Genomic DNA, 13,931 nt, shown 5'->3' with positions numbered 1-13,931 from the left:
ACAGTTCTCAAAGCGTGGTGCCTGGATCAGCAGCATCAGCATCACTGGGGAACTTGTTAGAAATGTAGAATGCTAGGCCCCTCGCCAGACCTAGGGAATCAGAAACTCTGAGAGCGGGACCCAGCAACCTGTTTTAACAAGCCCTCAAGGTGATCCCAATGACCCTGAATCATGGAAGCTGTAGAACCAGGAGCAACGTGACAGCAAAAGAATGGCGTTGAGCTTGCCCAAGTCTCTTAACCTCTCAACTTCCTTATAAGCCATACAGGGACAAGAGCACTCAAATAATTAAATGTTGAGGGGATTAAAAGAGAGCCCATGTACAGAGTGTGCATATGGTAGGTGCTTAATAATTCCTTCAGTTCTCTTCCTGTGGATCTCACAGGGTCGTGAAGACTAAATAAAATGATTGAAGCAAAAGGGCTTTGTCAACTGCCAACCTGCCATAGCAATCTGAGGGACAACTAATCATTCTGGGTACAAACAGCCACACTAGAGTCAAACACTAGCATTCACAGGGCACTAGGAAGCAGTCTATGTCCAACACCACCCAACTGACAAACACAAACCATTTTTTTTGTTTTTTTGTTTTTTTTGAGGAAGATTAGCCCTGAGCTAACTGCTGCCAATCCTCCTCTTTCTGCTGAGGAAGACTGGCCCTAAGCTCACATCCATGCCCATCTTCCTCTACTTTGTATGTGGGATGCCTACCGCAGCATGGCGTGCCAAGCGGTGACATGTCCGCACACGGGATCCAAACCAGCGAACTCCGGTCTGCCAAAGCAGAATGTGCGAACTTAACTGCTACACCACTGGGCCGGCCCCTCACACATTTATTAAAACAGAACCATGAAGAGAATAGATGGTCTTCTGGAACCATCTCTGACATTTTGTTCAGAATTAACTGCTACTCACTGATCTTTTAACTTAAATGAATCCAAACTTTAGTCTTGGAAAAGGATTATCTGAAAACGTTTTCCAGCCACCACAAGAAAAACTGCCAACATTTGCAGAGCACCATGGCCCTGACTTGGGGAACTCCCAACGCATGACATCCAACTCCAGCAGTCATCCAAATCCCAGCGGTCATGGAGGGTTGAGATAAGACAGTGACATTTTGCAATTTGTTTCAGAAGAGAAAAATCAGGAAATAAAAGTAAGTACGTTTTCTTCCTCCACACTTCTTAGGCTCTCACACCACTACTGGCTCTTTGTCTGAACCACACGTCTTACTCAGGAGCCACCTTCCAGAAGGAAGGGCAGGATGGATGTGAGAAATGCACAGACAACTATGTTAGACTGTGGGCTTAGCTGCTCCCTCAAGAGGGCAGACTGTGTGTTCGACCAAATAGCACCAAGTCAGAATGTCCGTGTGAGGCTCAGGCATGAGACAGAACAATAGTTACTCTCCAACCCCCAGACTACGAGCCTAATGCTTTGCAGCTCCAGGACACCGGTGGTGGGTGTGACACCTCTACGGAAGGCTCCCTAAGAGTAACGTCTACTTCTTGTATCCCACAGCCTGGCACCCCAAAGGCACTCAACATGCCTACTGAATTGGAATGATGGAACTCTTTAGGTACAAGCCCCATGTAGCTGTCGAGAGGTATTCTTTTATGAGGAAAATGAGGTGCAGAGAGACTAAAAGCTGAAATCAGCTAAAGAATCTGTCTTTGACGTCCCCCAGGCTGGACAGGGCTTCCTCCTGGGCCCAAACCTTACTTGCCACTGTCGCTCACAGCCACCTCTGTTCCCCTGAGACGGGCGCTCGCAGATATGCCCCCCCCCCTCATTTACCTGTCCCCAAGCATAGGTATTTTCTTCTTTACCCAGAGAATTCACACCCATTCTCAGGATCAGCCCTTGGACTCAAAGAAGCCAGACCCATGGCCCCAGCTCTTCTGAATTCTTTTGAACTCCAAACATCACTGACAATCCCCACCACTCGACCGAGCACTGAACTATGGAGTGGCCTGCTGGTAGTCATCACTGTTCCATGCACCTCTCTTCTCTCCCCTGACACCATGAATCTCTTGAGGGCCGGGATAGCGATGAAATCCCAGCTCTCCATCTTACCAGCTGGGCAGTCACTTCGCTCCTCTGAGCCTCAGTTTCCTCATCTCTAAAGTGGGAAAGACAATAACACTTACTTCATAGAGCAGCTGTAAGGAGCAAATAATGGCTGTAGAGTTGCTTTGTGTAAGCTATAGCTGCGCTTTTAATCATTAGCCTTGTGGTTGTTTATTTCTGTATCCCCCTCCCTCCCATCAACCCCCAGCACATACTTTTAAAAGAACACTAGCAAGACCAAATGTCATGAAAATCAATTTTATACTTTGTCACATCAGTACAAAATATACATTAGTACCTCATTCTGTCCTCTAATGATTTATCAGAACTGAACCGGCTGTGAAATAACCTAGGCCATGCCCGTTGACTAACGGCAATAAGAAGGCTTCATTCTCTTTATGGTCAAGCGTCTTTTATCAGGGATGGTGTACGCTGGGGCCTTCACAGGTTACAGGTGGGCCAGTTGTCCCACATACCCTCTCTAGATAGAAGATTCAGCTCTAACTTGATGATTCTGTTGTGAACAGTGACAGCCACAGCTCACTGAACCTCAGCCATGTTCCAGGCACTGTGCTAAGTGTTTTATACCCATCATCTCACTTAAGCCAAACTACTCTGTGAGCACCAATCAATCTCTCCCTCTCTCTCTCTCAGCAAACTAAGGCTCAGAAGGGTTACACAATGTCCTGGGGTCACACAGACAACAAATGGGCAAGGTAAGATTCAACTCAGGTCCTCCTGACAGAAGCATCATGCTCTTTGCATTCGCCACATACCCTCTATCCCTCATATTTGTATATTTTTAAATCCCCTTTAGCTTCTACCCCTCACCAAATACCTTGGCATTTCAAAGGGATAGAGCTTCGTATTGTAAAGGAGACAGAAAAGAAAAAAAAAAATTCCCCACGCTTACTGACACCCTCCCAAAATTGGGTGGAATTCAACACCCAACTGAGAAATGAGTTTTTGGAATATGGCTGCAGTGAAAGGGCAGCTGAGGAAAGGAAATGAGGAAGAAAGGGGCGTGAACATCAAGAGGGACTGTAGGTAGTCTGTACAGGTGGGAAAAGACTCTTCCAGAGCCCAGTCCCTCATCCCTTATCAAAGCCCTTTCACCACAAAGAAAAGAAAGGCTCCCACATGCCAGTGAGCCAAGAGAAGAGACCTCAATGATTTCACAGGCCCCACTAAAGGCTGACAAGTAAGCTGGAGATTCCTAAGTAAAGCAGAAAATCAGCAAGTCACTACTGCCTAGAGCAGCCAGGCCCATAAGGACACCAGAGAATCCCTGCTCATAAAGACGTTTCACCAGTTCCTCCACCAACCAGGAAGAAGCCAGTTTTAAAAGAAACTAATCAACATTCTTGACTATCACTTGGCAGAAGCTCCTGTCTTGGGTGAAAAGGCAAGCTCCCTTTTTAGTAAGGAAATCCCATCCGGTGGCCACTCTGGTGTTCCTTCACTAGCCTAGGATACTGGTCATCTCTGGTGCCCTATTTCCGGTGCCCAGAGCCCCCTATAGGATTAACAGGTACTGCCAAGTACCCCTCTCTCTGCACTGCCACCAAAAGATTTCAGCTTTGGCAAAATTAATATAGCAGGAAAGCAACAGTCAATGTGCAAAGACTACTACAAGGAATACCAAAACTTTAGAATTTGAAGGGACCTACCACATCTCACCTCCAAAAACCTCATTTGACAGACAGGGAAAACGTCCAGCCAGAAAGGGCAGCGACTTGCACAAGGTCACAGGGAGAGAAACGGGCAAAGACTCTAGTGGAGCCCAGGCTTCCTCATTCCCAGTCAGGGCTCCGATCACTCAACAACACGGCCTCCCTCCTTTCCCGAGGCAGTGCAGGCGCGCCATCGCCTCGCCAGGATCCTCACTCTCCAGGAACCCCTCCCCCTCCCCAGTCCCTCCTACAGCCCGGCCGAGGTGCAGCTCTAATTAGCAAGCCTTAGAGCAGGCAGCCTTCTCTGGGAGGGTGCCCAGTCTGCGGGCTGCCGGTACTGAAAAGGAGGAGCGAGGCTGGCGGGAGAGGGGTCTGGGAGAACTGGGTCCTGGGGGCAGCGGCAGCGAGACTGTCGGGCTGCACACGGACGCGCGCAGCGGCATCTCCCACGGGGCGAGGGGTAAGCCGACCGCTGCTGGCCCCACCTCCAGGAGCCGGGAGGAGCCGGGCCAGAGGGGGAGGGCCCCCCCGAGGCGGAGGGGCGCGGAGCATCTCCGAGTCCGAGCGGGGCGTCGGGGCGCCGCCTGGCAGGGTGGCACGGGCGCCGCGAGCAGGCCCAGCCGGCCCGCGAGCAGAGGGCCGACCACAGGGAGGTGGCCCCGGGGCCCGCAGAGGCCCGCGGTCCTCACCAGCCCTGTCAGCCGCCGCCGTCGCCAACCCAGACGCCCGCCCTTCGCGCGGCCTTACCGAGGCACTGCCCCACCGGGGTGCTGAACGGATTCCCCAGGAGGAACTCCATCTTGAGCGGACAGCGCAGCAGCCAGCCGGGTCCCTGTCAGCCGCCCAGGTCTCCGCGGTCCCTCGCCGCGCTCCCGACCTGACTGACACTTGCCCCCGCCCCACCCTCAGGAACGCCGAAAGCCCGGCCCCTGACCCCGCCCCCTTGGCGAGTCCCTATTGGGCCACACCTGCCCGGCCCTCCTCCGATTGGGCCCTACACCGCCCCCAGCGAATCCCCACCTACCCCCCGCGGTGTCCGATTGGGCGCAGGAGGGAGCTCGGTCACAGGAATCTCCGTCAGGCGTAGGGGCACCTCCCCTGGCCCGCCTCCGAAAGAGAGTCTGCGCTTTGATTCATCTATACATTAGTCAACTAGTGAACCCTTACTATTATTGGAGAAGAGACGAGTCAATCACTCAAATAGGCGTAGGGGAAAGAGGCGGGGCTAGGGCTACCCCCGCCCATAGACTGTGCTGATTGGAGAAACATTTGTTTTCTCCCCGGTTGGTTGGTGGTAGGAGTATTTCCCCACCCAGAAACGTGGTCACGTGGCCCCTCAACTTTCACCCAGGATGTCAACCTTCTGACTTCCGGTTAGCAACGGAGTTGTAGCGCTTGGTTCTCCTAGCAACCGGGCAAAGCGTCTGCTGCGTGGAACCAGCCCGGTAGCCTGTGCTTCGGAAGGTGAGACCCGGAGCTGAGGCTCCGGGAGGCTTCGCAGGGGCAAACAGCGCCCCGACGTAACTCTTGCTCTGACCTTTTTCTCCGAAGAGTGCGGCCTGGCCCTCCTCATCTGTAAAATGAGCACACAGGTCCTCTGCCAGCCCCTCAGCTGCCGCGCTGAGACAGTCAAAACGCTGCCCTCGGGCTTTCAGGCCTGCGGATGAGAAAGAAATGCTGAGGAAGCACTTCTTTGGGGAGGAGGGCCCCAAGAGGTGTTTAAGGGGTTCCATCCCCCAGCCTCCTGGCCTGATCCCTTTCGTAGACAGAAAGGTACCGGGAAGAAAGGTCCACTGATAAATTCTTCAAGAATTTAACCCTCATATCCGACTTCCTAACTGTCTTTAGATTATTTCTCTTATTTTTATTCTTCATCTTGGTGCTGTATAAAGTGCTTTGGGTGGGAATATGGATACCCGATTTCCATGTCTGTCTCTCGTCAGTAGTTCCTTGTATGACTGTGGACAATCTGGGAAATAAGGACATTAGGACTCCCTTTTCTAATGGCCTCCAGAGCTGACAGGTAATTAAATGACACATGCGCACTTACTACCCAGTAAGCACTCAGTAAATTGTTGATTTTCTTATTGGTTCATGACCAATAAGAGCTGTATTTTTCAGACCTGATTGATCCCAGGTTGTTATTTCCCAGGACAATTCTGACTCTGTTTCTCCGTGAGGAGGCAACTCCACTGACAGTGGTGTGAAACTCTCCACTGCCTTCCCCACCTCCTGCCTCTGGTTTTCAGCAACAACGCTGTCCTCAGGCAAGTCAACAGGAACCCAGGTTGGGTGGTAAATTACTGATAAAAACCCCTTAGGGAAGGAGTGTTTGGGCCTTGGCCCTGACCCAGAACAGCTGTGAGAAACATTGTGACAATCTTAGAGCTATGACAATAATAGTCCACAGTACCCTGGGTACAGTTGATTCATGGTTAAGAAAATGGGCTCTGGAGTCATGTTCTCCTGTCTCTGCCATATACAAGATGTATGAACTTGGGCACGTTACTTAACCTTTCTAACTAGCTTCCATTTTCTTATCTGAAAACTGCAGATGATCAGTTCTGCATGTAAATTAAGGTCTTAGAGATCTCTCAAATCCACATCTTAACACCACCCTGGGCATGTCTCACATCACTACTCTTGCAATTCTCAGTACTACAGCCAGAACGAGCATCTTTAAATTAAAATCTGATCATGTCACTGCCCTCATTAAGGCTCAGGAGCTTCCCAGGGATCCTAGGATAATAATAGAACTCCTGCTGGCTCTCCAACCTTGCATCGCTTCAGCCAAAGTGGAACGTGTCTTATTCTCTCCCACCTCAGGGCCCTCACCATGCAGTCCCCTCTTTCTTCTTTCCTACTCCTCCTTCAGATCTCAGCCTCATCTCCTCCAGCCAGGCCAGGTGCCCTTAATGTATGCTATCATAATTTCCTACACCTACAAACTTGTCATGGTTTGTAATTAAACATTTCTATGATTATCTGATTCACGTCTGAAACAGAGGTAGGGAGATCTGTCTGTTTTATTCACAGTATGTAGTAGCTGTTCATTACATGTGTACATTAAATAAATGATCTTAAACAAATGTAGGAGGGAGGAATTTTTTTTTTTTGAGGTAGATTAGCCCTGAGCTAACTACTGCCAATCTTCCTCTTTTTGCTGAGGAAGATGGCCCTGAGCTAACATCCGTGCCCATCTTCCTCTACTTTATACGTGGGATGCCTACCACAGCATGGCTTTTTGCCAAGCGGTGCCATGTCCGCAACGTGTGGGGATCCGATCCAGCGAACCCCGGCCCACCGAGAAGCGGAACGTGCAAACTTAACTGCTGCACCACCGGGCCGGCCCCCCTTTTTTTTTTTTAAGGAAGATTAGCCCTGAGCTAACTGCTGCCAATCCTCCTCTTTTCACTGAGGAAGACTGGCCCTGAGCTAACATCCATGCCCATCTTCCTCTACTTTATATGTGAGACGCCTACCACAGCATGGCGTGCCAAGCAGTACCACGTCCACACCCGGGATCCAAACCCGTGAACCCCGGGCTGCCAGAGCGGAACATGCACACTTAACCGCTATACCACTGGGCCAGCCCAGGAGGGAGGAATTATTCATCTTTTACAGATGGGAAATTGAAGGCTTAGACAGGTGAAGTGAGTTTCCAAAGGATGCACAGTCAGGATCCAAATCCTGCCCTTGTGTGCATAACAACTGTTCCACATTACATAGCCGTTGTTGGGCTCAGCTGAAGGCAAGCTTGATCTGTCACAAGTGCCAGGCCTTGATGACATGGGAGGGATGAGAAGTCAAAGTTTTGAAATCAGAATTAAGAATCATTTCCCAAAGTGCAGCACCTTTCTTTGAAAAAACACAAACACTTTGCAGGTAACATCTGCCAAATACAGCATAGTCAAATTTCCCCAAAGACAAGCTGGTGTCAAGTTATGGGAAATCTTGGAAAACTTTGTTTCAGAAGAGTAGACAGGAGACTGGCTACATCCTTAGGGGGTGAATCAATCACCTTGAAGAGATGCAGCCCGTGTCAACAGATTGGAGAGAATGGGTGGATGGAAGGCACAAGTGGAGAAGGGGTGTGGGGCTAGGGTATGGGTAGGCGGTAGGGGTGGGGGTGGGGAAGGCTGTGCCTTCATTGGGAACAGAAGGAAAGGACACGTGAGAGTTAAAGGCACTGGGACATTTGATCGTGGACAGTTCAGAAATGAAAGATGCATATTTGTATAAGCTGCATCCAAGTGGATGTTGGGGGTGTTGCGCAGCCAGGCAGTGGCAGTCTCTAAGACCAGGTGGCAGGATTACCGGGCCCACCCGGGTTTGCAGTGGACACCATCGGTCCACCACCAGGAGTCTCAGCAGCAGCACTCAGTGGAATAAAGGGCAGAACATGAGGGGCTACCCAACATCAGGGACCATTTAAGGCAGGAGGTTCAGGGAGGCCCAGATGTTGGGGATGCATGTGGACAAAGGTAGAAGGTGAAGCCAGCAAGGAGATGAGAAGCAGAGATGGAAAGTAGAAGGGACGACCAAGTTTCTAGAGGGTTCAGGAGGCAGCATCTGGAAGTTTCCAGTAGACTGACAGAAGAGTGTGCCTTCCTGCAGCATTCAGCCCTTCTGGATGTTCTCATGAGAATGAGGTCGAGCACCCCAGCTTCCCAGGGCTGTGGCGCTGTCCAGCCAGGTATAGCAGCCCAGGGTCAGCCTCACAGCGTGACTGAATGAATCCACAGATTCCCCCTTTGCCTGTGGTATTTCAGCCAGATCCCTTTGGACCATTAGCAACAGAAAGCTACTGGAGTTAAAGTAAAAGAAGATTGAATGCAAGAAGTCAGGATACTCTCACAGAGGGGGACCTCAGAAACCCTCACAGGTCCTGGAATTAGGGACATTAGGGGCCAGAAAGCCAGCAAGAAGAAAGCTGTCTCTGTGTCAGTCTGTCTGTCCTTTTGTCTTTTTTTTTCCCCCTGGATCCCATCTCTGCTTCTGTCTGTGTGTCTGCCTCATCCCTCTCTTGCTCTTTCTACTTAACCTCGTACCTGGCCGGTCCACGACTCCACAGCCAGCTGTGATGGGCATTCATCCTGTGGCCCCAAGCTCACATTTCTCAGAGGGAGAATATGAATGGCCAGCTTGGGTCCATATCCACCTACGCACTGGGCAGCTTCTGGTATGTACAGATATGACATGAGTACAGACGTGACTGCCTGGAAGGGATGGGGCTCTGCAGGCTGGTATGACTAGCTGGGCCTGCCAAGGATCATGATCAGTGGTTGGTGCCAAGAAACCTGAACAAGGATGAGCGCAGAAAGCCAAAGGCCTGAGATGGCCACGGCTGTAAGGAAGCTTAGCTCCAGAAGCTCAGGAGACCAGTATGGACACCAGTCCTCTTGTCTGGGGTAGAGTCACAGCTGTGGTTGGGGCCAAGGGGTGTACCCCTGAGGATGGGCACCAGGCAGGATGGGTATAGCTGGTTGCCAGGGAAGCCCTGGAGCAGCCTTGGTGCAAATGTACAAACCTCTGGTCCAGTGGGCCAATGGGTGGGAGAGAGCAGTTTTCTGAGTGTCCTTGGCCACCATGATGCTTCACAACACCTTAAAGGGACCCCAGCCAGAACAGGTCCTCCAACAAAGGCAGAAGCGGATTGTGGGAGAGGAATGTGGTGTTTTTCAGGGAAGATGAACCGACTGTGCAACTCCATGGAGCCAAGAGTGATGGACGATGACATGCTCAAGCTGGCCGTGGGGGAGCAGGGCCCAAGGGAGGAGGCCGGGCAGCTGGCCAAGCAGGAGGGTATCCTCTTCAAGGATGTCCTATCCCTGCAGCTGGACTTCCAGAGTGCGTATCCCGGGTGGGGCGGGCGCACCAGGCAGGGCCCCAGCTTTCTCCGCCCCACCTTCTAGCCCTACAATGCCACACAGTGTCCATAGGAAAAGAAAAGTCTTCCACTCCAAATCTAGGTGAACCACAAAGGTCACCCTGTTTCCACCATGGACTCCATATCCATGTCCTTAGAGTGAGGCCCCTGGCTGACGGAACCTAGGAGGGTGGTCCCAAGCAGCCAGGCAGGAGCAGTGGGGAGGAGAGTACATCTACTGGGAGAGCAGCTTCTGAGGAGGGGCTGGAATGAGGAGGGGCCCAGGGCCAGGAGGCAAGGAGGTGCCTCAGGAGGGGCAGGACAGCCTAGTGGGAAGATGCGGCTGGGGACCGGGCAGATCCTCAGTGCCCCGATCCCTGAAATGGGATGATTGCAGCCTCTGTCTCTAGCACTGGTTGGGAGGACAAGGTGAGACAACAGTGTCTGGCTCGCTCAAGAAGGCCAGTGGAGGTGGTGAGAGGAGGCGAGGGAGGTGGGCAGGGGTCCTGCAGCCGCTCATGTTTGGTGCAGGCAGCCCACAGCAGAGTGAGCTGGTCAGATTCACATTCCTGCTCTATCCTGGGCTCTGAGCTGGCCTGCCAGGTCATCTACTCAGTAACAAGGAGTTCTTAAGGCCCTGCCTCAGCCGGCTTGTGCCAGACCCTGGGGACACAGCAGTGGGCAAGGTAGGCATGGCCCTGGCCCCAGGCTCCCGAAGGCCACAGGCCTCCCCAGAGCACAGCGCCCAGAGCGGCAAGGGCCCCTGAACCCCAGCTGCCACAGTGGTGAAAGGGTTGAAGGGATTGCAGAATGGCTGTCACCAGAGGGGCTTTTGACTGCCTTCCTTTTGCTCCCCCCTCCCCGACCTGAGGTCCTTTCAGCCAGTATTTATCAACTGCCTGTGTTATATCAGGTGCTGTTCCAGGCACTAGGATGTAGCTGTGAACAGAAAGACAAAACCTGTCCTCACAGAGCTGCCATTCCAGTGAAGGACAAAAATACAATAAAGAAGGGGAATAATAGTGCATGCTGAAGGTGATACGTGCTATGGAGGAAAATAAAGCAAAGAGGAGAAAAGGGGAACTGGGGGTGAGTGTGGTGTTTTATCAAGGGTCAGAGGCCTTACCAAGAAGGTGACAATTGAGCAAAGACTAGAAGGAGGTGAGGAAAGAAGCCACATGGAGATCGGGGAAAGCATTTAAAGCAGAGGGAATAGCCAGGGCAAAGGCCCTGAGGCAGGTGGACCTGTGTGGAGAAGTCAGAGAGGTTGTGGGGTCAGCTCACATCAGCCTTGGGGGCAAAGGAAGGTGTTTGACTTTTATAGTGAGTGAGGTGGGAGCCCTGGGAGGGTCCTGAGCAGAGGAAGGACAGGATGGGACTTAGGTTTTCACAGGATCCTGCTGGCTGCAGGAGGATAGACTGTGGGGCCCAAGGGCTGGAGCAAGGAGTCTAGTGACACAGCCGCTTCTGTGGTCCAGGGAATGATGACGGTGGGCTGGGACCAAGACGGTGGCAGTACAGGCAGATTCTGTGTCTATGTTGATTAAATTGGCTTTTTGGGCAGTCCTGTCACTTCAGTGACATCAGGAACACACCTCTCTACCTATGGGCGATTATCCAACCCCCCATATATGGGCATTAGGGGTTCCCACTGTCCTTCTGCCCCCATGTGCCTGTAGATATTTCTTTAGGCATACACAAACACAGTGTGTCTTTGCAGACAGATTCCAGATTACAGAGTCAAAGGGCACAGACATTAAATATTTCAGTAAATATGGCCAAATTGCCCTACATAAAGGCTGAGCTAGTTGATCGACCCTCCCACCAGCAGTGCACAAGGGGGCATTCACCCTGCAGCCTTGATTCTCTTTGTCACACTGCAGAAGGAAGAAGGAAGGCCCCTGCCCATGTCCTGTGCCCCAAGCTGTTCCAGCCCCCAGGGCAGCCCCTTAGCCTGGCTGACCCCGGAGGCAGTGCGAGTGAGCCCCCTGCCCTAGGCAGGTCCAGCCCACCCCTACACCCCTGACATCCCCCCACGGGCCTATTAGGTCCTGCTGTGGTTCTGGCAGCGGCACTGATAGGGACTCGGAGCTTCACGAGGCTCGGCCCACATCTCCAGGGCACCCTCATGCTCCAGGGCAAGGCAGTGGAGTTGTGGGGCCTTTTGTATGGTTAGTGTTGGTCCTCTCAATCCTCCAATATGCTGGAACCAAACTCTGACCCTAACGGGAGGCTGGAGTCAGCCCAGGCGTCTCCTCCGATTGTTTCAGACATCCTCCGCATTGACAACCTCTGGCAGTTTGAGAACTTGAGGAAGCTGCAGCTGGACAATAACCTCATTGAGAGGATTGAGGGCCTGGAGAACCTCACCCACCTGGTCTGGCTGGGTAAGGCCCCTTCCTATGTGTGTCCACCTTAATCAAGGGGAGACCCTGCCAAGGTTATTGCCTCCCCAGGCAATAGTCAGCTGCCAGCCCAGCATTACCCTGGGGGCAGCAGAAGCTCTGTCTGCCGGGAGTGAGAAAGCTGCTCTTTTTAAAAGCCTGGAGCCTGTGCTGGGCAAAGCAACAGTGTGCTTGGACACACCAGGACAGAATATTCTGCTCCCACCTGCCAAACCTCTGAGTCTGGGAACAGGACAGGGGGCAGCTGTGGACTCCTTCTAGTTACTCTAGACTCAGGTTGCCAGATAACCATAGCCCCACCAGTCAGGGGGCCCAGATCAAAGCAGATCAAATGGGAAAGAATCATCACAGCTGCTAGTGTGCATTGTCCGTTACTACTTACTAAGCATGGGACTGTGTGCTTGCCCTGTGCAGCCTTTCCATCCACACAGCATCCCAGTTATAGAGAGGAGCAAACTGAGTCACAGCAAGTAAATGGGGCATCAGGCTCCCAGCCCAGCTCTATCTGGCTCTAGAGCTCTGGCCCTCACTGCCGGAGCCACAGGGTTTGGTGAACTGTGTCTATCTGCTGGCCCTTAGGAGGCACCCTCACATCTGGTGAGGGGGACCTTACGGGGAGAGGGTTCTGGTGGGAGAGGTCTGTATAACTTTGTCTTATTTAGCCACCGCAATAATCCTAAGAGATGGGAATCTGTTACCAATCTGATCCCAATCTACAGAAGAGGGACTGAGCCTCCAAGAGGCCAAGGCATTTGCCCAAAGCTATATGACCAAGAAATAGCAGAGCTGGGATGCAAACCTATGCCTGTCTGACCCCAAAGTCCACATGCCCTCCATCCTGTCAGACTGCTTCCGAACAGCAGCAGCCTGGTGCGTTGCACACCTCCCGATTTGCAAACACCTGCTGCTGCAATAGTGCTGACGGTTGCGAGCCCCCAGCAACCCCACAGACAGGATTATGCTGCCATTTCACAGATGCAGCAGCTGAGGCAGAGAGGCTGGCGGGCTTGACCAATTCACATGCTACAGGCAGCACAGACAGAGCACAGCCAGGTCTCCTGACTGCTAGGCTCAGGTCTCTCACCCCAGGCACCCGTTCCTCACACCCCAGCACCCATTAATGCTGAGTCCCAGGCGTGGTGGCCCACCTGCATCGCCAGGAATCATCCATCTCCACTGGAGATGAAGGAGGAGAAGAGGGTGCCGGTTAGGCCAGACCCTGAGCCATGGCCCTCTGGCAGGCCGGCCGGCCACAGGCTGTCTGAATGCCGCATTGTTAGGCCAGAGCTACCAGGCCCAGCTGTCTCTCAGACGTAAAACAAGTGTCACGGGTTCCCATGAGACGCTCCTGTGATGCTTAGCGTTCCATGATTTTGGAGAGAGCAGAATTGGAAAGTTCTGGTAAGAGGTCAGGCTCCCCTCCTCAGAGCACTATGTCCAGCTGTAGTGCTTGTCACCCAGGGACCCAGTGAATGCCAGGAAGATCTGGGTCCCTGGGATGCAGGGGGGATGGGGTAGATGGCACTCCGATGGTCCAGCATAGCCCTCCACGTGCATGCACAAGCCCTGCTGGTGGGCCACTACCGTCAGCTGCCGCAGGGCTGCGCATGTGCCAGATTCAGCTAGTACTGGCTCTTGAAATCTGATTGTGTACATCTTGTCCCAATTTCGCATTCAGGGATGTTAATGTTAGTAACTTGAAATTGGCCATGGTGGGAATATTTACACCACAGAAATTGTCATGCACTAGAAATCAGGGCTTCCTGCCACCCTCGCCACCCTGTTATTAAACATTTACCATCACGCCACTAGTTCTGGTGGGGTGGGGCCCAGCCCCCAAAGAACAGAACCTGGCTGCATGCTGGGAAAGAAGTGGGCAGGCGTGGCATTTGGTAGGCCCCAGTTCAAACCCCA

General features: G+C 52.5%; 2 protein-coding genes across 17 annotated transcripts in view; one reads left to right on the top strand and one right to left on the bottom strand.

Moving 5' to 3' along the window:
• TOM1L2 (target of myb1 like 2 membrane trafficking protein) overlaps positions 1 to 4,765 on the bottom strand; it is a 118,268-nt gene extending 113,503 nt beyond the window's left edge. For all 8 annotated transcript variants that reach the window (XM_070563630.1, XM_070563631.1, XM_070563632.1 and 5 more), the window contains exon 1: positions 4,491 to 4,765. In XM_070563630.1, coding sequence (XP_070419731.1) covers positions 4,491 to 4,542 — 52 coding nt within the window. In that variant the 5' untranslated portion in view covers positions 4,543 to 4,765. The remainder of the gene's footprint in view (positions 1 to 4,490) is intronic.
• Positions 4,766 to 5,081: 316 nt separating this feature from the next.
• Positions 5,082 to 13,931, top strand: part of DRC3 (dynein regulatory complex subunit 3) — a 39,152-nt gene continuing 30,302 nt past the window's right edge. Inside the window, exons 1-5 of one of the 9 annotated variants that reach the window (XM_070563641.1) lie at positions 5,092 to 5,207; positions 5,687 to 5,766; positions 5,896 to 6,010; positions 9,429 to 9,593; positions 11,883 to 11,999. In XM_070563641.1, the coding sequence (XP_070419742.1) occupies positions 9,434 to 9,593; positions 11,883 to 11,999 (277 nt within the window). In that variant the 5' untranslated portion in view covers positions 5,092 to 5,207; positions 5,687 to 5,766; positions 5,896 to 6,010; positions 9,429 to 9,433. Of the gene's footprint in view, positions 5,208 to 5,686; positions 5,767 to 5,895; positions 6,011 to 8,766; positions 8,926 to 9,428; positions 9,594 to 11,882; positions 12,000 to 13,931 lie in introns of those variants that run through there. The other 8 variants (XM_070563642.1, XM_070563645.1, XM_070563646.1 and 5 more) reach the window with 8 other exon arrangements.

This window comes from Equus przewalskii, chromosome 10 (assembly GCF_037783145.1).
Source record: "Equus przewalskii isolate Varuska chromosome 10, EquPr2, whole genome shotgun sequence".
NCBI classification, from domain to species: Eukaryota; Metazoa; Chordata; class Mammalia; order Perissodactyla; family Equidae; genus Equus; species Equus przewalskii.
Note: the sequence above shows the minus strand (reverse complement) of the source record. Positions and strands in the feature narration are given on the sequence as shown.